At 39.9% G+C, this 26,117-nt stretch overlaps 1 protein-coding gene across 16 annotated transcripts in view; it reads left to right on the top strand.

Annotated features, from left to right (window-relative positions):
• The window catches only part of VPS8 (VPS8 subunit of CORVET complex), a 267,100-nt gene that overhangs the window by 220,217 nt on the left and 20,766 nt on the right, over positions 1 to 26,117 (top strand). For 6 of the 16 annotated variants that reach the window (XM_036352529.1, XM_036352531.1, XM_036352527.1 and 3 more), the window contains 2 exons: positions 8,034 to 8,084; positions 14,382 to 14,435. The exons of 2 other annotated variants lie outside the window; for them this stretch is intronic. In XM_036352529.1, the coding sequence (XP_036208422.1) occupies positions 8,034 to 8,084; positions 14,382 to 14,435 (105 nt within the window). Of the gene's footprint in view, positions 1 to 7,937; positions 8,085 to 14,381; positions 14,436 to 14,583; positions 14,704 to 26,117 lie in introns of those variants that run through there. 8 more of the 16 variants (XM_036352530.1, XM_036352543.1, XM_036352539.1 and 5 more) reach the window with 6 other exon arrangements.

Below are 26,117 nucleotides of genomic sequence, written 5' to 3'. Positions count from 1 at the left end.
TTAATTATTTCTTTATTAAAATTATAGTAGCAACTAACCATCTTCATTGGCACTGGTAAGCATTAAAAATAATAACTTTTGGTCAATGTAAGAAACATGCCTCTGATTCATCTTTATAGGAAAGAAACAGCATGTGGCCAGGTGGTTACTGAATTTCCCCAAAGCAAACAGGATGTGGGGGGTGGGGAGAGGATATGAGAGCTGTGCATGTGGCTGATAGCACATTTTCCAGGAGATTCCCCTAAACAATCGGAGCTAGAGACAGCTAGAAAGGTCTCAGCCCAGAATTTAAATGGCCCAATGGGAGACAGCAAGACCTAGGCGACATATGATGAAACAGGTGACCAAATAGTACTCAGCCAATGAAGAACTGGAGAAGGACTGAATAAATAGGCTATGTTCCCTGCCCCACCTGTGTTCCTATACAATGGGCGCCCACTCTGAGAGTGTTACTAAAAGTCTCGCTTTCACCATATTTCTGTTTCCCAGTCCGTCATTTGAAATTCAGACAGGTAAGCCATTTCTCACAGTCAACAGGCAACTTGATATAAATTCAAAGAAACATAATTGGACACTTGCTAGATTTTAGTTTTAACATGATTATATTATCAATGGGGCTTAGAGTTCTTGAGAGCTGATAATAAACTAACACACTATTATGTACCAGCAACATTCAAGTTGTTATTCCTTTTAAAAACTTCAAAAAACAAGAGCATTAGAGACTCATTAGAAAGTTTTTTATAATGTACTAGGAGCCCAGTACATGAATTCATGCACCTTGAAAGGAACTGTGGGCCGCTAGGCTGAGGTGGGGACAGGAGCAGGTCTCAGCCCATCCTCTGCACCTCCGCAGTCCCCAGTCCCCTGTCTGCCAGCAGCCCCACTCCTGCCGCCGCCACTCCCACACGCCAACAGCGCCAGCCCTGCTTGCACCCGCTGATGGCGCCGAGCAGTTGGGATCAGTGCCAGGTGCTGGCTGCAGGTGTGACGCCAGCGCCTGCAGTGGGTGTGAGTGGCTGCTGCCGGCCCCGATCGCCCCTCAGGACCAGAGGGAGGTGGAGAAGCCCTGAGGGGCGATCAGGGCCGGCAGCCGGCCGGCAGCCGCTTGCAGCCACTTGCACCCGTTGACGACGCCGAGCAATCGGTGCCAGCTCCAGGAACCCGTAGCAGTTGCAAGCAGGGCCAGTGCCGACAGCAGGTGTGAGTGCCAGGCGGGACCATAGCGTTCGGGAGCAAAGAATTTTCAGTAACCACCAGAGGCTCACCCCGATGACATCCCCAAGGGCTTCCGGACTGCAAGAGGGTGCAGGCCAGGTTGAGGGACCCCCCAGAGTGCACAAATCTTTGTACCAGGCCTCTAGTTCTTTAATAATCACAGAAGGAGATAATTAAATGAAATAAGCTGATATTTTTTCCTGCTGGTTGAAGTGGTTTTTATTTTGTTGTTTTTAGAGTTGCCTAAGAAAATGTTTTATCTTTTGGGGTAAATTTATAAATAATGTCAGAAGGAAGTATTTAAAACTTCCAAGAAATTATTCAGTAAATGACATTTATTTATGCTCAGTGATAATTTTCAATTAACCATATCCATTTATTTTGGATTTTCACTATAAATTAGAGATTTGGTTTACATGTTATTTAATGAAATAGGAACATTAATATTAATACCTTGGTTTCATATGTCCATTTTCAAATAATATTAGTTCCCCATTATAAATATGTTAGATTGAAATTAATACTAAAAAATGAAATTTTAATTTTTGGTGATAGCAGCATTTCTCCAAAGAATATTTTCTATATAAGCTTACAGATTAAGTGAAGATTAATATATCTCAGAAGTATAGAGAGATGATGAATGATTCTAACATAAATGAATGTTTTTGAGACTTGCCCATTTTTCAATAATCTTATTATACTTTAGTATTTTTAAATATATTTTTTATTGTTGATAGTATTAGAGATATCTCCCATTCCCCTCCTCCTTCCCCTCCCTCCCTTCAGCCCTACCTCACCCCACCCCACCTCAGGTCTTCACTACCCTATTGCCCTTGTCCATGGGCTGTGCATATAAGCATATAAGATCTTGGGTTTATCTCTTCTCATTCCCCCAACCCCACTATACTATAGTATCGAGTAATTCGTTACTTCAGCCAATATTTAATGTATGCCTACTTTGGACTAAACACTATTCTTATTACTAAGTATACATTGATGAACAAAAAATATATAATTCCCACCATCATGTACCCTACCTTCTAGTAAGAGAGCTAGACAATAATGAAACAGTATATCAAATATATAATTTGAAATTGTGACAGGCATATAAGTTCTGTGAAGGGAAAGAAGAGATTATTATGGGAAGAATAGCATGAGGGGAAACCTACTTTGGATTGGGTAGTAGGGAATATCTATGTGCAGATTGATGTTTAAGGTATCATCTGAAAGATAAGAAGGTATCAGCTCTGGGAAAAAGATTATAAGCAAGAGAGAACTGAGGGGCGGGGGAGGGAGTGACTTGTTCAAGGAACTGAAAAAAGATCAGTAGCTGGAATACAGTGACTGAAGGGGAACATGGCAAGGAATGGAGTTGAAGATGTAGGCAGAGCCAGATCCTGAATAGCCTGTTAGACTCTGGGAGAAATTTAGTTTGTATTCTTGAAATGAAAATAGAAAGGATTTAAAACAAGGATTGATATGATACATTGATTGTGATATTGGAAAATGGATAGGCAGCAACATCTTATTAGCAGCCAAGTCTTCACCTCTTTGCCAGAGCAATGTAACAATCAGATTCCTAAAGTTTTATAAATTTGTGAAGTTCCCTTTGATGCAGAAAAGGCTTAAGTCCAAGAGTCTGAAAGATGGCAATAGTACCAAGAAAGTGTTTCCAGTCTTTATGTAGAACAAAGGCTTTGATGGAAATATGGGCAATGGAGATTAAAAATGTTATTGTCCACTTAAATTTAAAAAATGTTTAACTTTATGCCCTGGCCTGTGTGTCTCAGATGGTTGGGCATTATCCTGGCCACCAAAAGATTGCCGGTTCGATTCCCAGTCAGGGCACGTGCTGGGTTGCAGGTTTGATCCCTGATAGTGGCTGATCAACGTTTCACTCTCACATCGATGTTTCTCTCTCTCCCTCTGCCTTCTTCTTTCTCTAAAAATCAATTTTAAAAATCTGTTTAAAAATGTTTAACTTTACCTGTAATCATAGATATACTGGTTTAAACAGCAATATTATGCCTTTTTAAACATATTAAATAACTGGCAAATTTTTTAAAATACATATTTAACTTTCATATATTAAAAATAATCTTCTTATACTTTAGTATGCATTTATATTGAAAGGATGTGAGGAGACAAACACATTTGTGCATTACTAGTGGGAATGCTTATTTGTACAAGTTTACATTATCCAAATTCCTTTGGCCAGAGATATGTTATAATTCATATTTTTTATTTTAAAAAGGTAATGCAGGGGCTTCCATTTCTAAGAGGATGCATTTGAAGTTTCTTGGTGGGGTGAGAGCGGACAAAGCATATAAAATAATGGTTCTCAAGACATTGGACTGCAAGAAGTGAAGGAGAGTGACTCTTGGGAGACAAGAAACAAATTATGTAACCCCTAGGACTAACCCCAAATTATTGCTGGGAAAAAGTTTCCAAGCCATGGTGTAAGGAGGGGGAACTGAGGCAGAACTTATCAGTCTCTCTGAGTTGAGGAGACAGAGCTGAGGAAGCCACTCTGGTGGCTAGAATTCACCAGACAGAGCATTGGACAGGAGAGAGCCATACACAGAGAGCTCCAGAGATGTGCTGAAGGCAACTTTGAATATAAAGTTGAATACTAACCCACTCGCGTGTGAGGAAGGCCAGAAAAAGAAGCACCCAAAAGAATTAAAAGTAGCAAGGCCCCAAATTCACATAGAGTGAGAAATAATGCCAGCCTGGAAAGCTTCATAATTTACAGGGCAGCATTGAAAGTACTAAGAAAGGTCTTGACCTCAGTATTAGAGGAAAACTTAACCCTAGACTAACTACTGTTCTGATCCCACCTACCAAAGCTTAAAAGCAAAACATTAAAAAAGATCACATTTCTAAGTATTTTAACTACATCTCAGAACAAAGTTAAAGAATATGTTAAGGATTAGAAAAAGATCTAACCCAGCAAGGTAAAATGCACTATGTCTGGCATTTGATAAAAAATTACAGGGCATGAAAGAAAGCAGGAAAAGACAATTCATAAAGAGGAGGGGGAAAAATCAACTATATGACACTCTGGAAGAGGCAAAACTGTGGAGACAGTTAAAAGATCAGTGGTTGCCTTGCCGGTGTGGCTCAGTGGTTGAGTGTCAACCCATGAACCTGGAGGTCATGGTTTGATTCCTGGTCAGGGCATGTCTGGGTTGTGGGCTTGATCCCCAATAAGGGGTGTGCAGGGAGCAGTCAATAGACGATTCTCACTCATCATTCATGTTTCTATCCCTCCCCCTCCCCTACCCCCTACCCCTCTCCCTCTCCCTTCCCTTTCTCTTGGGAAAAAAAAAAGATCAGTGATTACCTACTTAAAAGAAAAGATCAGTGGTTGCCTAGGGATTGGGGGAGAGAAGGATGAATAAATGAAACACAGAGGACTTTTAGACAATGAAAATACTCTGTATGATACTGTAATGGTAGGTGTATGTCATTACACATTTGTCCAGACCCATATAATATACAATGCCAAGAGTGAACCCTCATGTAAACTGTAGACTTTGGGCGTTGATGATGTGTCAATGTAATGTGTCATCAATTGTAACAAATGTACCACTCTGGAGGGAGATGTTGATGATAGGGGAAGCTGTGAATATGTGGAGCATGGCATATATGCAGTATCTCTGTACCTTCCTCTCAATTTTGCTGTGAATCTAAAACTGCTCTAAACACTAGTCTTTTTTAAAAATTAGGGAATTGAAACAGACCCAGAAATAGCATAGATGATAGAATTAGTTGAGAAGAACATTAAGACAATTATTATAATTGTACTCCATATGTTCTAGAAGCTAGAGGAAAGCTTTAACATGCTAAATAGAGATATGCAAGTTATAAAGACCCAATAGAACATCTAGAAATTAAAACTACAATGTCTGAGATGAAGAACAGCATGGGGCACATTGCAGCAGAAATGATTAGTGAACTTGATTGTATTGAAATAGGAACTATCCAAAATCAAACCAGAAAGCAGGCAGAAAGTAACATCAGAAGGACTAAAGAACCGAGCAAAATCTACATTTCAGCAGCTACACAGTGTTATTTTGAGTGCAAGTCTTGCCAAATTGGGGGACTGGTAAAACACCTCACATTTTGCACTGAAACTGCAGAAGGACTGTGCTTTAGGACTAAGGGCTGCCCCAAGACTACAGGCCAAAGCAAAATAAGACCTGTCCAACAAAGCCAAAGTTCAAACTATCATAGGACCAATGGGAAGAAGGATTTTATAACTTAAAATCAAGAGAAAAATTATTAATAGAAACAGACCTATGGATGAGCCACATGTTGCAATTGGTAGTCAGGGACTTCATAATAGAAGTTAGAAATATGTTAATGGATTTAGAGGAAAATATCAGCAGAATAATTGAATTTATGGAAAAATATCAGCAGATAAACAAAAACTATAAAATAAAACAAAGTGTTAATTCTAGAGCTAAAAAACATATCTAAGATGAGAAGTTCATTAGCTATTAACAGCATTTTTAACATTGAGACAAATGTTATCAGTAAATTTGAAGACAGCTCAGTAGCAATAATCCTAACTGAAGCAGAGACTAAAAGGATTGAAAATAAGTGAAAAGAGCTCTCAGTGACCTGTGAAACAATATCAAGAAGTCTAGCATTTATATTACTGTAGTTCCAGAAAGCAAGGAGAGAGAAGTGGCAATGAGATAACCTAATACTGTCTGGAATTTTCCCACATTTGGTGAAAAAAATCAACTTGTATATCCAAAAACCTCAGCAAATCACTAACAGAATAAATATAAAGAAAAACCATATCATTGTCAGTCAAACTACTAAAACTAATGATAAAGAAGAAATCTTTAAAGCCACCAAAGGTAGACAATACTAAGAATGATGGTTGCCTTCTCATTTTAAAAAAAGGGTGGGAAGCCAGAGGATAATAAAATGACATCTTTGAAGTGTTAAATGAAAGGTAATATAAGGCATATATTGTATGTTACATAACACTAGAGGCCTGGTACATGAAATTCATACACACAAGGGGGTGTCCCTCAGCCCTCGGGGGATGTTCGACTGCCACAGAGGCGGGAGAGGCTCCTGCTACCGCCACTGTGCTCGCCAGCCATGAGCCTGGCTTCTGGCTGAGCAGCGCTCCCCCTGTGGGAGCACACTGACCACCAGGGGGAAGCTCCTGCATTGAGCGTCTGCCCCCTGGTGGTCAGTGCGCGTCATAGCAACCAGTTGTTCTGCCATTCAGTTGATTTGCATATTAGCCTTTTATATAGGTCTAGGTAGCATCCCATAATCAGATGCTCATGTGAGATAAATGAAGACTATAAGCAGCCTCACTTCAGTTCAGGTCAGGTTTTACTATCAGGTAGATGATTTTTGTTGCCAAAAAATTTTTTAAAGAAATTACTTTGGTTTCAGAGTTTTTTGGATTTTAGAATTATAGGAAAAGGGTTTATGGATTCATCTTACCAGGAGAAAAAATGGCAATATGTAATTTTAAATGCCTACACCCTTAGAAGCAGTGATTTATTTATAAGAATCTGTGCAATGGAAATAATACATGAAGAATGTGTACCAAATGTTATATACAAGGATGTTTATGACAGCATTTTTAATAACAAAATAAATTGAAAACTACCTAAATGTTTCAATACTCCTCCAATAGTTGGTTAAATTAGTTATAGTATTTCTATACAATGAATGGGACTCCGATATATCCATGAAAAAACATGTTATTGAAGAATACGGTGAAATAAACATTATCACATGTAACATGAAAAATATAACAAAACAGTGTGATTCTAAATGTTCACAGTAGTTATTGCTAATGTGGTTGGATTATTATTTTTATTTGCTTTGTTTTGCTCTCTTGTATTTTCTAAATTTCCATTAGTGAGTATGTATTCCATTTGTAATCAGAAAAGTCAAGGCTTGTTTTTTTGTGTGTTGTTTTTTTTAAAGCAAAGTGATAAGGTTTTCCTGTTGCTATTAAACTTCAGATCAGATTGTTTCTCATAGGAATCATCTTATTATCAAAGATCACCAAAGTTCAGCATTATTATTAAGGCCATAGCTTGACATATCAACCATATCCCCAAATCTAGGGTCTGCACACCTGGATTTAAAGTGTCTCTTTAAACTGCATTGCCTGCGGCATTTCCAGAAGGAATCCTGTTAAATGAAAAAAAATAAGACCTTTCATGAGCATGAGCGATATTGAACCATTTTTGTTGCCACTTCAAACACTCTGGCTTAATCTACAGAGAACAGCTTTCTCAGATAAATTTTCCAGCACCACATCTAGTTCTTGGCTTGTTTTTAAAAAGTCTGCGGATTCTTTCATGAGGTCACTTTTTTAAGCTTAAATATCTACTTTGCTTTGAAAATGTATTTTCTCCGTTTTCAAAAAGAGCATACCAGGAGTTAAAATTGGATCACATTTAGCAAGCTCCATCATACATCTGGAGTAAATTCCAGAGTATTAATGTCATGGTATGTTAGAGCAAAGACTGTCAAGTCTAATTTTTGCAGATCTGTTAAATCTGAAAGGACAATCTGGACAGCCAGCAGTTTCGATCCTTGAGCTGAGGGATGTTTTCTAAAGTTATTCTGAAAGTCAGAGGGGAAAGGCAGGAAAGCCTGCAACATGGTCCTATTTGAAAAGCTTGATCCCACAGTGAAAGGAAATGTCTTCATCATCTCTGCTGTAGGTTCTTAGAATTGACTGTTAAAATTGGAAGAGGCTTAAGAAGTTGAGTCCAATTGTTTATCCAGCACTTATACCTCTTCTTCGTCATTCTGGACAGATGGTATCTAATATCGAGCTACTTCTAATAATTTCATCTTCCTTGAAATTAGTAAGTTGATATTCTGATTTTATATATTAGTCTCTGTGTACTTAATATTTGCTAGAATTCATTGCTGAAACCATGTGGATTTGGAGTTTGTGGACAGATTTGATAACATATTTAATTTCTTTAATAAATATAGAGCTATTCATATTTTGTTACATATTGGATCCATTTTTGTAAGTTGTTTTTCAAAGAATGTGTCTTTTTCATTTAATTTGCCAAATTTATTGGCATAAAGTTGTTCAGAATAGGGTCGTATTATCTTTTAAATGTCTGTAAGTAATGTTACATGTAGTAATTGGTAACTTATTGCTGGTATTGGTAACTTATATTCTCTTTTTCTTAATTAATCTAAATAACAGTTTACCAGCTTTATTGGTATTTCCAAATAACCAACCTTGTTAATTTTCTCTGTTGTTTTTGTCTGATTTCTGTTGCATTGATTCTGCTTATTATTTCCTTCCTTTTACTTAGTTTGGTTTTACTTTGATCTTTTCCTAGCTTCTTAAATTGGAAACTTAGTTCCTTTTATTTTAAACCTTCCTTATTTTCCAACATAGCATAAAAAGGCTATAAAATTTTAAGCACCATTTTAGTTATATCCTACAATTGTCGTTAAATGCTTTATTGAGGTATAATTGATATAAAATAAATATATACAAATTTGACATGTACATATCCATGTATCCAGCACAATCAAGGTGCTTGACCCCATACATCAACAACCCAAGTTACTTTTTAAATATATTTTTATTGATTTCAGAGAGGGAAAGAGAGAAAGAAATATCAATTATGAGAGAAAATCATTGATCTCATTGATCAGCTGCCTCCTGCATGCCCCCTACTGGGGATTGAGCCCGCAACCCGGGCATGTGCCCTGACTGGGAATCAAACCGTGACCTCCTGGTTCATAGGTTAACACTCAGCCACTGAGCCACGCCAGCTGGGCAACAACCCAAATTTACTCAGTTGCTCACTTATGTTCCCTGGAAACCACTGATCGGCTTTCTGTAGCTATAGATTAATTTTTCACTTTCTACAATATAGGTAAGTGCAACCACAAGTATATATGCTTTTTTTGGTCTGGCTTCTTTCATTCAGCGTAATTATTCAAGATTCATTGACAGCCCTAACCAGTTTGGCTCAGTGGATAGAGTGTCAGCCTGTGGACTGAAGAGTCCCAGGTTCGATTCCGGTCAAGGGCACATCCCCAGTAGGGGGTGTGCAGGAGGCAGCTGATCGATGTTTCTCTCTCATCGATGTTTCTGACTCTCTATCCCTCTCCCTTCCTCTCTGTAAAAAATCAATAAAATATATTTTTTTAAAAAAAGATTCATTGACATTGTTTTATCAAGAGTCCATTCCTTCTTACTGCTGAGAAATGTTTCATTTGATGGATATTCCATAATTTGTTAATTCACCTGCTGGTAGACTTTTCTAGTTTCTGGCTGTTACAGATAAAGCTGTTATTAAGATTTATGTGCAAATCTTTGTGTGGAGTATACTTTCATTTCTCTTGGGTAAATACCTAGAAATGGAATAGCTGACTCATATGAAAAATTATATTTATTATTTTAATGCCAAACTGTTATCCAAAATGGTTGTATCATTTCACCCTTCTACCAGCAGTATATGAGGGTTCCAGTTCCTCCACGTCCTTGGTATAGTTAATATTTTTATTTTGTTATTATTTTTAAAAATTTTTTGATGAGACAGAGATATTTGCTGTTACATGTTTGTGTGTTCTTCCTGTATATGCCCTGACTGGGGATCAAACCCGCCACCGTGGCCTATCAGGATGACGCTCTAACTGAGCTACCCAGCCAGGGCTAGTCAATCTTTTTAGTTTCAGCTGTTCTAAAAGGCGTGTTATGGTATCTCATTGTGTTTTTAATTTGCATTTTGTGAATGACTAATAATGTGAAACATCTTTTCATATTTTTATTGTCCATCTGTATATTTTCTCTGGAGAAATGTCTATTTAAGTCCTTTGCTGAATTTTTAAATTGGGTTGTTTGTTTTGTTGTTGAGTTTTAGAAGTTCTTAATATATTCTGGATATTAATTCCTTATCAGATATGTCATTTGCAAATATTCTTTCCATTCTGGGAGTTCCTTTTTATCTATAATGTCCTGTGGTGCACATACGTTTTTAATTTTGATGAAGTCGAATTTGTCTTTTTTAAAATTTTTGTTGCTTGTGCCTTTGGTGTCATATCCAAGAAATCATTGCTGAATCCAATGTCATGAAATTTCCCCCGTGTTTTCATCTAATAGTTTTATAGCGTTAGCTCTTGCATTTGGTCTTTGATCTATTTTGAGGTAATTTTTGTATGTGGTGTTAGATAAGGGTCTAGCTTCATTCGGATCTTCAGTTTTGCTGAAAAGACTGTCCTCCACCCCCCCCACCACCCCCATTAAATGGTGTTGGTATCCTTGTTGAAAATTATTTGACCATATATGTGATATTCCCACTTGATCATGATGTATGACCCTTTTAATGTGCTGTTGAATTCAGTTTGTTAGTCTCTGTCCTATTCCATTAGTTCTGTATGTCTGTCTTTATGCCAGTAGCACACTGTTTTGATTACCGTAGCTATGTAGTAAGTTTAGAAATCAGAAAGTGTGAGGCCCCCAACTTTGTTCTTCTTCAAGGTAGTTCAATTACAAATTTTAGGATGGAATTTTTTTCCTGAAAAAAAGAAAAAAAAAAAGGCCATTGGGATTTTGATAGGAATTGCATTGAACCTATAGATTGCTTTGGGTAGTATGAACATCTTAACAATATTAAGTCTTCCAAAATACATTCATGGAATGTTTTTCTATTTATTTTTATCATCTTTCATTTCTTTCAGCAATATTTTGTAGTCTTCAGTATGCAAGTCAAAACCTCCTTGGATACGTTTATTCCGAAGTGTTTTATTCTTTTTTATAGTATGGTAAATTGTTTTCTTAACTTCCTTTACTGATTTTTTCATTATTAGTGTAGAGAAACAAACTGATTTTTGTGTGTTGTTTTGTATCCTACAATTTTGCTTAATTTGTTTATTAGTTGTAACAGATTATTTTTAAATCTAAGTTTAGAGTTTTCTACATATAAGATCACATTATCTGCAAACAGGTACTTTTACTTTTCCCTTTCCAATTTGAATGCCTTTTACTCTTCCTTCTGCTTAATTGCTCTGACTTGGACTTCCAATATTATGTTAAATAGAGATGGCAAAAACAGGCATTATTATCTTAGAGAAAAAGCTTTCAGTTTTATACCATTGAGTATGATGTTAGCTGTGATACATATATATATTATGTTGAGGTATTTCCTTCTAAATTTAGTTTGTTGAGTGTTTTTATCATGAAAAGGTGTTAAATTTTGCCAGATGATCTTTCTGCATCATTTAAGATGATCATGTGGATTTTTTTCCTTCGTTCTTTTAATGTGGTGTATCGCATTTATTGATTTGTGTATATTGAGCCCTCCTTTGCCTCCCAAGAATGAATCCCACTTGATCATGATGTATGACCTTTCTAATGTGCTGTTGAATTCACTTTGCTAGTATTTTGTTGAGGACTTTTGCATCTGTGTTCATCAGGGATATTGGCCTATAGTTTTCTTTTCATGTAGTGCCAGGTTCAGCTTTGGTATCAGAGTAATGCTGACTTCCTAAAATAGTTTGCAAGTGTTTCCTCCTCTTCAGTTTTTTGGAAGAATTGAAGAAGGATTGACAATTCTTTAAATGTTTGGTAGATTTTACCAATGAAAATATCTGGTTCTGGACTTTTCTTTGTTGGGAGGTTTTTTATTACAGCTTCCTTACTAGCTGTTAGCTTATTCAGATTTTGTTTCTTAATGATTCAGTCTTAGTAGGTTGTGTGTTTCTAGGGTCTAATTTTCTTTTGATTTCTTCTTTAATCCATGAGTTATTCAGAAGTGTGTTACTTAGCTCCTAATACAGTATAAGGAAATTTTCGAGAGATCTTTCTGTTATTAATCTAATTTATTTCTGTTTTAATCAGAGAACATTCTTTGTATGACTTGAATTCTTTTAAATTTATTGAGAATTGTCTTATTGCCAGAAAATGGTCTAAGTTGGTAAATGGTCCATGTGTACCTGAAAAGAACATGTATTATACTTTTGTTGGGGATAGGGTGTTCTGTAAATGTCCATCTTATCAAGGTAGTTGTATTAAGCCTTCTATGTCTTTTTTTATTTTTAGTTGAGATATAATTGACATGATTGTATAGTTTTAGGTATACAACATGTTAGTTTGATACATTTATATATTTCAATATGACTATAGTAGCATTAGCTAACACCATCATGTCGCATAATTATTTTTGTGTGTGTTGAGAACAGTAAAAATCTCGTTTCCTAGCAACTTTGAAGTTTATAATACAATATTGTTGACTATAGTCACTATGTTGTGCCTTAGATCTCCCAAACTCATTCATTTACTAGTTGCAGGTTTGTACCCTTAAGCAATATCTCCCCAATTTCCCCACCTCCCAGCCCCTGGTAACCATCATTCTATTTTGATTTTATGAGTTCAGCTTTTCCAGATTCAACATATAAGTGATATCATATACACTGAGTGGCCAGATTATTATGACCACCTGATATTTGTAGGCAAATTCGCTATAATTTTGCGCTGAAGTTGCTAGAGGGCCAGACCATTATAAATAGGGAAGCAGGTTGTTTACCACGACAGTAGAAGTGATTTTTACATAGTATATATCCCACGTTCAAAGGCTGTTAAAGCGCATTGTTTACCCATATCTTCAGAAAAAAATCACTTCTACTGTCATGGTAAACAACCTGCTTCCCTATTTATAATGGCCTGGCCCTCTAGCAACTTCAGCGTGAAATTATAGCTAATTTGCCTACAAATGTCAGGTGGTCATAATAATCTGGCCACTCAGTGTATATTTGTCCTTCTCTGGTGACTTACCTCACTTAGCATAATGCCCTCATGCTTCACCCATGTTGTCACAAATAGTAGGATTTCTTTCTTTTTATGGCTGAATAATAATCCATTGTATATATGTATATCATATCTTCTTTATCCATTCATCCATTGATGAACACTTAGGTTGTTTGCATACTTGACTGAACATGGTGTGCTGATATCTCTTCAAGATACTGATTTCTATTCCTTTAGATGTATACCCAGGTGTGGGATTGCTGAGTCATATAGTAGTTTGATTTTTAATTTTTGGAGGAACCACCATATTGTTTTCATAATAGCTATACCTAAATTTACATTCTCACCAACATATCCCTTTTACCAGCACATTCCCTTTTCTCCACATCCTCACCAACATTTGTTATCTCTTGTCTGTTTTATAAAAACTGTCCTAACAGGTGTGAAGTGATATCTTATTGTGGATTTAATTTGCATTTCTCTGATTGAGTATCTTTTCATATATCTGTTGGCCTTTTGTGTGTCTTTGGAAAATGTCTCTTTGGGTCCTTTGCCCATTTATTAATTGGGTTTATTTTTTCTGATTATCTGCCTACTTTTTTATCATTTATTGAGAGAGGAGTATGGACATTTCTGACTATAAAATCTACTTCTCCTTGCAGGCCTATCAGTTTTTGTATTATGTACTTCTGAGCTATTAGGCTCATAGTGTTTAGGATTGTTATGTCCTCCTAATGAATTGAGCCCTATTATTATGAAATTATCTTCTTTATCCCTGATAATAATCTTTCCTCTAAAATTTAATGCTATTATGGTATATCTTTCCAGTCTTTTTGCTTTTAACCTATGTGTCTTTACATTTAAAGTATTTTCTTGCAGGTAGCTTGCAGTTGGGTCTAACTCATTTATCTAATGTGACAATCTCTTTTAACCTTTCAAATATTTAAAGATTTTCTGCACCATTTGAAGATTTTCTCTTCCTTGGGCTAAGCATCTTTTTGTTATGGTTTGGCTGATACTTTATCTAAATCCTTCACTATTCTTATCAAACTCTTGTGCATTTTGCTTAAAAGGGATATTATATCACAAAGGATACTTGGCTTTGGCCTCTGCAAAAAATTCTGACTATTGCATGTTATATCAGTTGATTAACATTATCAACAAAAATCTATATGTTTGGTTCCTCACCATTTAGTTAAAACCACTCTTCTTACCCCAATCATATTTCAAAGCGACTTAAAAAAAAAATCACCTATTCCTTATTACTCTGAAAATGTCTGTTTTATCTCAGTTACACCAATTCTAGTTGAACTATTTTGAGTGTGGGTCAAATAAAACTAGACTATAACTAACAGGATATTACAATGTTTGCCTTTTTTTCCAGGTAAAAATGTCTCCATCCTGTCATCCATCTAAAGGGGATCCTGCTGTTAAGAAAGTGAGTTTTAAAGGCAAAACACAACTTCCTCCCTCTGCGTGTTTATTCTCCTCTGTTGAACAATTTTCTGAAAATGACCATGATTTTTAATCATCTTAATACCGTCAAAGCTTCTTTCTGATGAGTTGCCTTAATGATGTATCACCAGGACTTCTTACCTCTTCCAGAGAAGCCAAGTGGAGGGTTAGGCCTAGCATCGGTCTCCTGGCAACTAGGGACCTACCATTTTTCTACAATTCTCGTCCTGGCGTAACTGAGTGGTAGCAGATGAAATGTATTTTAAGGAGGAAAGCTGTGTAGTTACTGGCCTGAGATATTAGTATTTCAGCACATACCACATAAAGTCTTCAATAAGTACTTTGAGATAGAACTGTCAATGCCACTTCAATCCCCGACTATAAACTTCGAGGCACAAATAGGCTGTGAGTCTTTCAATGGAGCAATCCCCAGGTGATGTCAAGAGAACCACTGAATTTCTTTTCTTTATCCAGCTGCCACAGTACAGCTCAAATGTGGTAAATAGATCGACATTTTTGCTGTTTTCTCTTACCGTTTCTGCTCCTCTGGTAGTTGAAGTGTCCCTGGATTGCCCTTTTTGACTATTTCAGCCAGCATACATGTCAGCGAAGGATTTTAGAACTAAATTAACAACTTGCTGGCTCTGGTGACTAACAGCAGGTTCTGGCTTCAAAGCACTGTGCCAAAAACAGGTCTTTTTCTCTGCCTTCAGAATCTCCTGAGACATTTCAAAAGAGAAAGAAAGGATAAAAACAAAATGTTGTCTGAAAAGCTCTATAACAAGCTGCACGTGAGACGCTCTTTCACTCTCTAGTTGGGGCAGGCAAGAGTGAGGCCATGGTTGTTGCTGCTTAGAACTATCAACGTGACGTGAGCTGGAAAGGGCTTGAGTAACTCAGTCTCACTCGGTAAACAAATGAAGAAATTGGAATCCAGAGGGAATTTGTTTGCCTAAGCTCACAGATGTTAGCCATGGGACACACTTTAAAGTAGAGGTTAAAAACGTGCTTTGGATTCAACCAGACTTGGGTTCAAAGATGGATTCTTCTACTTACTTATCTGAGTAATCTTGAATAAGTCAGACCCTTCCTTTCCTCCTTTGTAAAATGATGGTGCTATCTCTCAGAATTGTGAACACTAAGTGAGATACTATTTAAGTGCCCAATACTATGCTTGACACTTAGTACTCAGTAGATTATTGATACACAGTAAGTACTCAGCTGTTGTTGAAACTAGTGTTATAATGGGTCTCTCAGTTCCTCATCAGATACCCTTTCACTTTATTGTGCTACTTATATATTATGGTCATTCAGCAAGTATTTTTTTTTTTTTAAATATATTTTTATTGGTTTTTAGAGAGAAAGTAAGGGAGAGGGAGATAGAGATAGAAACATTAGTGAGAAAAGAACATCATCGATCGGCTGCCTCCTGCATGGCCCCCCAATGGGGATGGAGCCCACAACCTGGCACGTGCCCTGACTGGGAATCGAACCAGTGACCTCTTGGTTCCAGGGTCTATGCTCAACCACCGAGCCGGGCAGCAAGTATTACTTTAAACTAGACACTGAGCTCAGAAATGGACTTCAGAGATGAAGAGTACAATCCTTTTCTCAAGGACCTCAGTATTTAATGGGAGAGAAGTTGACGGGTAAACTGACATTTCCATACGAATTGACATGTGCTGTGGTGGATGCATAGGCACTGCAAGAGCGTGGAGGAGAGGCCCTGATTTGAAATGACTAAGCTAATTTAGTACCACACTTGCGTGCTTTATGCTGAAAGGCCAGTGAAGATGATTGAGAAATGGTTGGCTGCTCCCTTACAACCTTGTTACTAGTTTATAATGAAAGCAAATCCTACCACACTTACAGATGTTTATTAAATAAACTAGGGGCCCGGTGCACGAAATCCGTGCACTGGGTGTGTGTGGGGGGGGGGGGGTGTCCCTCAGCCCAGCCTGCCCCCTCTCACATACTGGGAGCCCTCAGGCATTGACCCCCATCACCCTCCAATCACAGGATCGGCCCCTTGCCCAGGCCTGACGCCTCTGACAGAGGCGTCAGGCCTGGGCAGGGGACCCTCATTTCCCCCCGATCACTGGTTCTGCCCCCAGCCCAGGCCTAATGCCTCTGGCCCAGGCATCAGGCCTGGGCAGGGGACCCCCAGACCCCTCCGATTGCTGGCTCTGCCCCTTGCCCAGGCCTGATGCCTCGGCCAGAGGCGTAGACCCCCATCACCCTCCGATCGCCTGATCGGCCCCTTGCCCAGGCCTGACGCCTCGGCCAGAGGTGTCAGGCTTGGACAGGGGACCCCCATCTCCCCCCGATCACTGGCTCTGGCCCCCGCCCAGGCCTGAGGCCTCTGGCCCAGGAATCATGCCTGGGCAGGGGACCCCCATCTCCCCCCGATCACTGGCTCTGGCCCCCGCCCAGGCCTGAGGCCTCTGGCCCAGGAATCATGCCTGGGCAGGGGACCCCCATCTCCCTCTGATCGCTTGCTCCACCCCCAGCCCAAGCCTGACGCCTCTGACCCAGGCTTCAGGCCTGGGCAAGGGACCATCATATCCCCCCAATCCCCGGCTCCGCCCCCCACCTGATGCCTCAGCCAGAGGAGTTGACCCTCATCACCCTCCGATCACCAATCACCGGATCGGCCCCTTGACCAGGCCTGAGGCCTCCAGCAGAGGTGTCAGGCCTGGGCAGGGGACCCCCAGCTCCCCTCGGTTGCAGGCTCCGCCCCTGCCCAGGCCTAACGCCTCTGGCCTAGGCGTCCGGCCCGGGCAGCGGGGACCCGCAGCTGCAGCGGCCCCGCGATCGTGGGCTTCGCTTTAGGCCCAGGCAAGGGGCCCCTAGCTCCTGGGACTGCCAGCTTCAACCGTGCCCAGCTCCCATCGCTGGCTCCACCCCTACTTCCTGCTATCACTGGCCAGGGTGGCAAAGGCGCCTGATTCTCCAAAGCCCCCAGGCCGCCTTTGCCCTGCCCCCCAGCTCTTAGCTCCCCCCTGGGTTTCCGATCACTGTCAGTGGCAGGGGGCTTCTTCCTGCTTTCCCTTTCGCCTCCCTGCATTGTGCCTACATATGCAAATTAGCCGCCATCTTGTTGGCATTTAACTGCCAATCTTAGTTGGCAGTTAATTTGCATATAGCCCTGATTAGCCAATGAAAACGGTATCGCCGTACGCCAATTACCATTTTTCTCTTTTATTAGTGTAGATATTCATTTAGAAATAGATTAATTCTGTTTTTTAAGCTTTCTAATGTCCCAGCTGTCTGTCATTGTAGGTGTCTATCAGAGAGGTAGCAATGTCATAAAAAATAGGATTCTGTTACTCTTGTAATCAGCATCAGACAAGGAGAAACTTCCTAAGCTATGACAGGTGGCCCCAGGAAGCATTCCTAAGTGATCAGTTATAGACTTATTCCTCTCCACGCAAGAGTTGGGACTATCTCTAAATTATTCTACCCAGTCTATATATCTGGAATATCTTTTATTTTAGCAATGAGATCCATTTCTAACATTTACCATTCTGATTAACAAGCCATTAATTTTACCAGTAGGAAAGCTTCTCCTATTTCTGAGCTAATAAGTAGTCTTAGGTGTTGGTCAATATATGAACAGCTGAAGGACTTTTAATAGCTGCCTTTGGGAGAGCATGGTAGCTAGCAAGCTCTGAAATATGGACTCTTCGTTAGGGCCACTGATCACCCTGAGTTGAAGCCTAATATCACACTCTTCGTGGTGTCTAGAATACCTTTAAAATATACATGACAACACATGCCTCCCCCAGACTAAAGATCAGGGAAGGTTTCCCAGAGGAGGTAAAGCTTGATCTAGCCCTAAAATCCAAGGGGAAAGGTGCTCCAGGCAGACTTGGGTGAGTATAGCACATTTCAGGAGATGGGGGTGCTTCTGTGTATCTTAAATGTAGGAGCAGACAAAAGCCTGGTGCAATAAATGGGAGCCCAGATCATGAGCAGTCCCAGTCTATTACGTTTGCCTTTATCTTGAAGATAAGGGTTCCTGTCAAAGGCGAGATTGCAGGTAAAAAGACAAATTAGGACAGTAAAGACAGCCCTGGCCAGTGTGGCTCAGTTGGTTGAAGCATCATCTTGTGCACCAAAGGTTGTGGGTTTGATCCCTGGTCGGGGTGCATGTGGGAGGCAATTGATCAATGTTTCTCTCTCAAATTGGGGTCTCTCTCTCTCTCTGCCTCTCTTCCTCTCTCCCTCTCTCTCCCCCTGTATGTGTGTATACAGTCTCCCTCCCTCCTTTCCTCCCTCTAGAATCAATAAACAAACTAGAAATAAAAGAAGGACAGTTGTCCAAGAAAAAAAAAAGGGCTCTAAACCTATGTAAATAGAACAGAGAGATGAGATAATAAATTCAAGTCTTAGTTCTATTTTTCCTCAGAATCCTTTCTGACACCAAAAGTCTGAGTTTGATGTCTTAACCTTTTTTGAGCTTATATAGCATCCTGAGCGAGTCCCTACCAACATACACTGGAGCCTTGACTTAAGAGTTTAATTTGTTCCGTGACGGAGCTCGTAACTCAAATTACTCGTATGTCAAATCAATTTTCACCATTACAGTGAATTGAATGCTGGGCTGATGTGGCGTTCACTGTGACGTTCGCTGTGCCAACTAGCGGTGGGGTATCTAAAGCTGGCTCGTAACCCGAATTTTAGCTCACAAGAGTTTAATTTGTTCCGTGATGGAGCTCGTAACTCAAATTACTCGTATGTCAAATCAATTTTCACCATTACAATGAATTGAATGCTGGGCTGATGTGGCGTTCACTGTGACGTTCGCTGCGCCAACTAGCGGTGGGGTATCTAAAGCTGGCTCGTAACCCGAATTTTAGCTCGCAACTCAAAGCAAAAAGTCTGCCGAGAGATGGCTCGTATCTCAAAAAACTCTTTAGTCGGGACACTCGTAAGTCAAGGCCCCACTGCACTTACCTTCCTTTTCACTTACACGTATCCCCCATTAGACTATGCTTCATTAGGGCAGGAGCCGCATCAGACTTGCTTTCTGCTATATCCCTAACGTGTAGAACAAAGTAGTCACTCAGTCGTTGTTCAGTGAATGAGAAAGATATGAAAGGGATTCCACAGGACCTTGTGTTGTTTGTGGGAAGTGAGAGGGGAAAGAAGTTTCTTGCCTGATAGAGAATGAACAAATGAACCATCGTTGCTGGCCCAGGCTTGTATTCCTAGCGTGGTCAGTACCTTACTGTTAGAGCTATATCGTCAGCCGTACTCTGAGTGAGATTATGTGAAGCTCAGCCCCTAATTATCACTTCCTTAGTTGGGTTTGTATTTTTGTGTGTCCAAGTTTGTGTGTGCACATATATGTACATCTGCATATAAATTCAGGTTGTCATCCTGGAGCTCAAGTCGCTCTTCCCACAGTCACATTGACAGATGGAGGCACCAGTGTCTGTTGAACAGACTGACTGCCAAAGTGACATGTGTAAGAAACACAAAGGAGCAGTAGTGTTCTTGATTTGAGCCAAAAATTCTCTGTTGACCAAAAACTGAAAAAAGTGTTTGGTGACTCTGCTGTCACTCTTGGCCCAGCCAGAAGCTGAATCAGTGCTGAGGAGACAGAGCCGTGTTTCTGTGGGGATCTCAGCTCTTGGGGTGGGTGTCTCGGGTGGGAGTCGCCCTCTGCTTTGCTGCAATGTCAGTCTGGCAGATTGTGAGCATGGAGACAAAACATCTTTTTGCAACACAAGCATTTTGCATTTTATATATTCTTTAAGCTTTGGATGGAAATATTTATCATATGTCATATAAAATTTGTGTATAATATTTCTTATGTATGTAAGATTTCTTTTTAATGGCCTCTAACTGCTAACTTCAATAAAGTTGGAAGATAAATGTTTCCCTAGGACTTTTTTAGTGTTTGATCATGGATGGCCAGGAATTTAAAAAATCAAGAAGCATTTCTCTGAGACAAAAATTGCCATAATAGTCCATTGCAATAAACTCCCTTGAGTAGTTGCAGACTGGAGGTGGACAATGTCTGAGGGGGATTAGAGGAATTTAGAGAGGTAGTTGAAGGTAGCATCAAAAACCACTCGGCTATGATCCATCTCTTTTCAACTCCTAAAGAGACACCGTCCAGGAGTTTGTGTGGCAAAAAGTTAGAATTGTTACATGCATAATAACCAGGAAAGGCGGTTTCATCTTGTATCTATCACAGAAGCATGCTTGCGCTCGGAGCCGCCCCTGTTTTAGGTGAGCTTTCTTTGCCGGTGTGTTTGCAGAAGCCTGGGGACCGGGAGCTCTGGCTGAAAAGTATCCTCGGGCTGGGGGAACCCCTTGAAGAGTCCACAGTTAATATTCTCAGAGTGACTTCTGTCAGTTAGCGGACGAGGTCCTGGGAAGGGCAGGGTAGGAAGCGTTGCTAATAGTTCTGGGTAAATTCAGTCGTGTTCCACAGAGCCTTGAAGGTGCCAGGCCTTGGGAGGTCAGAGGTCAGTGAATTCTAGTCTTTGTTCTCAATGTATGTACAAGATAATGGTGACCGAACTGGAGGGTTTAATAACCATACCTCCCAGAAATTGGTTATCAGTTTCTCAAGTATTTAAGTATATTATAACAATTTGGAGCTGATTTTGGAGGGCTTTTTAGGTCCAAGTGTTCTGATGAGGTAAAATTTTTATAGACAGTTCCCAGTCTTGCCACCCATGTCAGGAATGTAGATGACTATATTTGCTCATGATTTTTATTGACTCACAGTGGGGTTTTGTTTGGGTTTTTAATTTGTATTTTTAAGGGAAGAAGCTCACAGCCGCACTGTTTCCATAACAACAGGAAAAGCTGACTGCAGTGTGTCAGCTGACTGGCCCCAAGAATGGCTAGTTGATAGTTTCACAAAAGTCAAGGGAAACATGAAAAGGAGAAAGCCCAGAGACAGATGAAGCGTTTTCTAGCTATCATCTGACAGTGGCTTAAATAAAGATTCATTTGCCCTTATATTGGCTCACCCTTAACGCTCTCCTGCAAAGATGAAGTGATAGCCCCCGACGGGATGTATGCTGCCTTTTTCTTGCAGTATTTGTCCAGTAATACATATCCAAACATGACAGGTGACTTCAGTGTCTCTACAATAAAAAAAACAAAAACGGAAACAGAGGACATGGTTTGGTCTCTGTTTGCATAGGCAGGTGGAAGATCTCTGCAGGCTTGGTGCCTCTTTATGCTCATGTGAAGAAGTCGGGCGCCATCGCCTTCAGACATCTGGAGAGCGATTTGGAAGGAAGCATAGAAATTCCTTGTAGTTCAGAGGTCAGAACTGGTACCTGTGGGTGGCCGCAGGTAGGAGGAGATGTCAGCTTGGTTTGAGGATTTCCTAACGGTGGAACAAGTTACCTGGTGTGTTACCAAAGGTGTTTGATCACTGGCAGGATGTATTGCTCAAAACTGCAGCAGGTTTTCCTGCCATGGCTGAGAGGTTGGGCTGGCTAATTTGTAAATCCCATGGAGCGTTAAGATCTTATGAGAAAAAAAATAATCTTATGACTGCAGTTATATTAAAACTCATTGATATGCTGAATGATTGTAGTTAGACCCATACATCCAGCCTGAATTAAAAGAGTATGTTGTCCATCAAAGAAAAAACGATGGATTTAGGTAAGAAAATACTTTATTCTAAAAAATCTTCGCAATGAGGGTGGAGGGGCTTTTGTCATAGGGAGAATGCTCTGACCCCAAGATCTGCAAGATGTTGAATACCAGCTAGAAAAGAAGCTTATTTTATAGGGGTAGGGACCCAAGGCTAGAAAGAGCCAGATTTGGGGGAGCACGTGAAAGAATTGGACAGTTGATCAGGGAATGTCTTTCCTGGGGGTAGGCCAGTTCTCAGAAGGACTATCCAGGAGGGGTTGTATGTTGATTCGGGCTGAGAATGGGTCAAGGACTTGGGGGAAGCAGAGAAGCTTTACTAAAGTTAAGCATTTTGTTCCAGTCAGTCATAGGGAAGTAGTTCAGCTAATCGTTTATGAGGCAAAGAATGAGAATTTGGTTGGTCTGTGTCTGGCTGTCATAGTTGTAAACATGGTGGTATCAGGAATCCTCTCACGCTATGGGGAGGAGCGGTTCCTTGCAGTAGCTGTTACCCAGAGCAGGGTTCTGGGATTTCCTTATCTGGAGCTGCTTTCCAGGAGCTCAGGGCTCAGGTGACGTTTAACAGGGTCATGGCTCTGACTCTGATGCCATGTTCTTTCCTTATTCCTCTCCATAGTTATGACCTGAAGTCCATAGACTAGGGTTTTCGAAACCTGCTATTCGTCCTCAAGTAGAGAGAGAGAGAACGTCAACTGCAATTACTAAGAGGGACAGCCGTGACCATTTGTTTGTTGTACTCACTCTTCTCACCAATAGTTATGCATATCTCTGGTCTAAAAAGTGAGACTAGCTGAGGATTTCAAAGGATCTCGGAGTTCTTATGCAATGTACTAATCTGCTGCTCACCCATTTCTTTTGCATTAAGTGGGTATTTTCTAACATAGCATTTTGATTTTTAAAATTTTTTTTTAAATTAATACCTTATTTTTAGAGCAGTTTTAGATCTACAGAAAAATTGAGCAGAAAGTACAGAGTTCCCATCTATTTCCCTCTCCAGTTTCCCCTATTATTAACATCTTGCATTGCTGTGGCACATTTATTACAATTGATGAGCCAACATTGGTACATTAGTATTAACTAACATCCATAGTTGACATTAGAGTTCCCTCTTTGTGTTGTACATTCTGTGGGTTCTGACAAATGTATCCAGCATTTATAGAATGGTTTCACTTCCCTGAAATCCCATGTTCCAACTCTTCATCATTCCCTCCCGGCGAATTTCTGGTGATTGCTAATCTTTTTTTCTGTCTCTATTGTTTTGCCTTTTCCAAATGCAAATGATTTGGGGCAGTATATTGCAGTATATTGCCTCTGAAGATTGACTTCTCTTACTTAGTAATTCCCACTTTAAGGTTCCTTCAGGTCTTCTTGTGGCTTGATTCCATTTCTGTAAATGGAACAAAAAACACATTAACTTTTTAAGCAGCCATTTTTCACTGTTGGCTTGATAAACATGTTGATAGCAAATTCATGATTCTATTCTCACATGCTGCTGACCCCATCCTGTGTAAACAGTACTGGTTTTTAGAGCCAACTATGGGGCATTTCTTATATTGTTTCTGTTGGGAATCACATTTTTTCATCCAATGCATTGGCCTCTTACCTTTAAGTCATTGATAAAATATTTGTATAAAACAAAGCCCAGGATAGAGCCCTGCAGCTCATCACTAGAGACCTAGGTAGCATTATTTATGATGGCAATTGAGAGTTAACGGGTGTAGTTTTTCTCCTTCATAATATGACATCCCTTCATGCACAGAGTTAGATCGTATGAGTCTCTCACATTGAGGTTGAAGGTAAGACAGTATCAGAGCCAGTGGTTCTTTATTCCATCTCTGCCCTCTCTGTATATGGAAGTGAACTCCCTTATCAAAACAATTAATGCCGTCATATATACCATCTCCTTGGAATTTGGGACACTACTGCAGTTTAGAGTATTAATCAAGTTACAAATAGGCCTTTCCCCCTCCAACGGTGTTTCCTAATGAAGCTTTTAGGCATTAACTATACTAGTAGTACATGGCAGGGATCTTTTTCAGTATGTGTGACAGATGAACTAACAGCCTATTATTTTGCATTAAAACAACTTAGTAAGCCATTCTTAATTGCACTGTGCTGACATATTACCTGTTTTAAAGGTCACAGACTACAAACAGCAGAGCTCTGCAGAGTTTGAGCTGCTGTAATGTATGTGGGTGGGCGGTATACTGTTACTGCTGAGTGTAGCCTTCAGTTATGTGCCATCCCTAAAACACACTCCTTTCATGTAGTACCAGAGCATGGGGTTATGTTCAAGAAACAGTGAGAAACTTTGGTTAAAGCAAAAGGGAATGAAGAGAAGATGAAGATGAAATAGGGGCTGTCAGTTCTGCCTGACAAGTCATTGCCTTGGGACTTTTGTGTTCTGTTGTTTGCTACAACATCCTAGGGCATTCTGTTTGTGATTGAAGTTGGTTCTTCTTTTATGACATGAATGAGTTTTAGCTCCCTGTTTTGTAGTGAAGTATCTACTAATGATAGATATTATCCCAGAGATAGTATATCCTTAAAGGAGAGAGGCCACTCCAGATTAGTAAACCACTTAACTTTTTTAAGTCAGTTAAGACTGCCTTTGTATGGTACTAAATGGGGCCGTGCCTATCTGTCTGTGGCAACTTCTGTAAGAGAAAATGAAATCATACAGAAATGTCTTTGCAGTCTTTCGAAGGAAGAAATGATCTAATTCTAATAACCTCTCAGCGTTTCACATTTAGCTCGGAGAAGTCTTCATTAATGCCAATCATCTCCTTCTCTACACTTCCCATTTACTTCAATAGTGTTTTCATTCCCCAATCAGAATGTACCTTCCTATTCCAAATGCCTCATCACTGACCGCCTCTGTCCCCTGGTGCTCCAGTCCATCCTCCACCTCTTCCAGTGCTTAGGAAGTGTCAGTGGCTCCCTGTTGCTAACAGTTAATCTGAAATGGTTTCGATGGACAGTCTAGACCAGCCGTGGGCAAACTACGGCCCGCAGGCCGGATCTGGCCCGTTTGAAATGAATAAAACTAAAAAAAAAAAAAAAAAAAAAAAAAAGACCGTACCCTTTTATGTAATGATGTTTACTTTGAATTTATATTAGTTCACACAAACACTCCATCCATGCTTTTGTTCCGGCCCTCCGGTCCAGTTTAAGAACCCATTGTGGCCCTCGAGTCAAAAAGTTTGCCCACCCCTGGTCTAGACTTTTGTTGCCTCACCAGCTTACATTTCCTCCTCATCCTCTCTTCCTTTCCTTCTGTAACCAAAGGAAATGTCTTATTGTTTCCTACAGTGACCTTGGGCACATCACAGAACCCAGGGCCTTAGTTTACTCAACCGTAAAATAAGGGTAATGAAAGTACTGACCTCCTAATGTTTTCGTGATGGTTAAATGAGGTAATGCGTGGACAGTACTTGCAACAATAGCTAGCAACAGTAATTACTTGCTGAATGACTATTAACTGCTGCAGTGCTGTGGTGGTAGTTACTCCTCTCACATCTTAGAAGACGTAAATGCATTTTCTTCCTACTGCTGTGCAATCACTGTGTTATTTCTTTTCCATTGTGGTATTGAAGGTCTGTTTTTTTATGGATATTTTCCAGTCAAACTTTTGCCATCTCCACCTCCAACTTCAAGCACTCTCTTCCCTTAGAGCTGGTCATTCTAGAGCAGTGATGGCGAACCTTTTGAGCTCGGCGTGTCAGCATTTTGAAAAACCCTAACTTAACTCTGGTGCCGTGTCACATATAGAAATTTTTTGATATTTGCAACCATAGTAAAACGGATTTATATTTTTGATATTTATTTTATATATTTAAATGCCATTTAACAAAGAAAAATCAACCAAAAAAAATGAGTTCGCGTGGCACCTCTGACACACGTGTCATAGGTTCGCCATCACTGTTCTAGAGCTATGGTTCCTTCCCTAGGTGAGAGCACAAGAGATGTTCTTCTAGGTGCTTCCCTCCTCTCTCCAGTCAGCTTAGCAATGAACTTGCTTATTTTATTA

Source organism: Myotis myotis, unplaced genomic scaffold (assembly GCF_014108235.1).
Source record: "Myotis myotis isolate mMyoMyo1 unplaced genomic scaffold, mMyoMyo1.p scaffold_m19_p_2, whole genome shotgun sequence".
Lineage (NCBI taxonomy): Eukaryota > Metazoa > Chordata > Mammalia > Chiroptera > Vespertilionidae > Myotis > Myotis myotis.
This window is presented reverse-complemented; position numbering and strand designations above follow the sequence as displayed.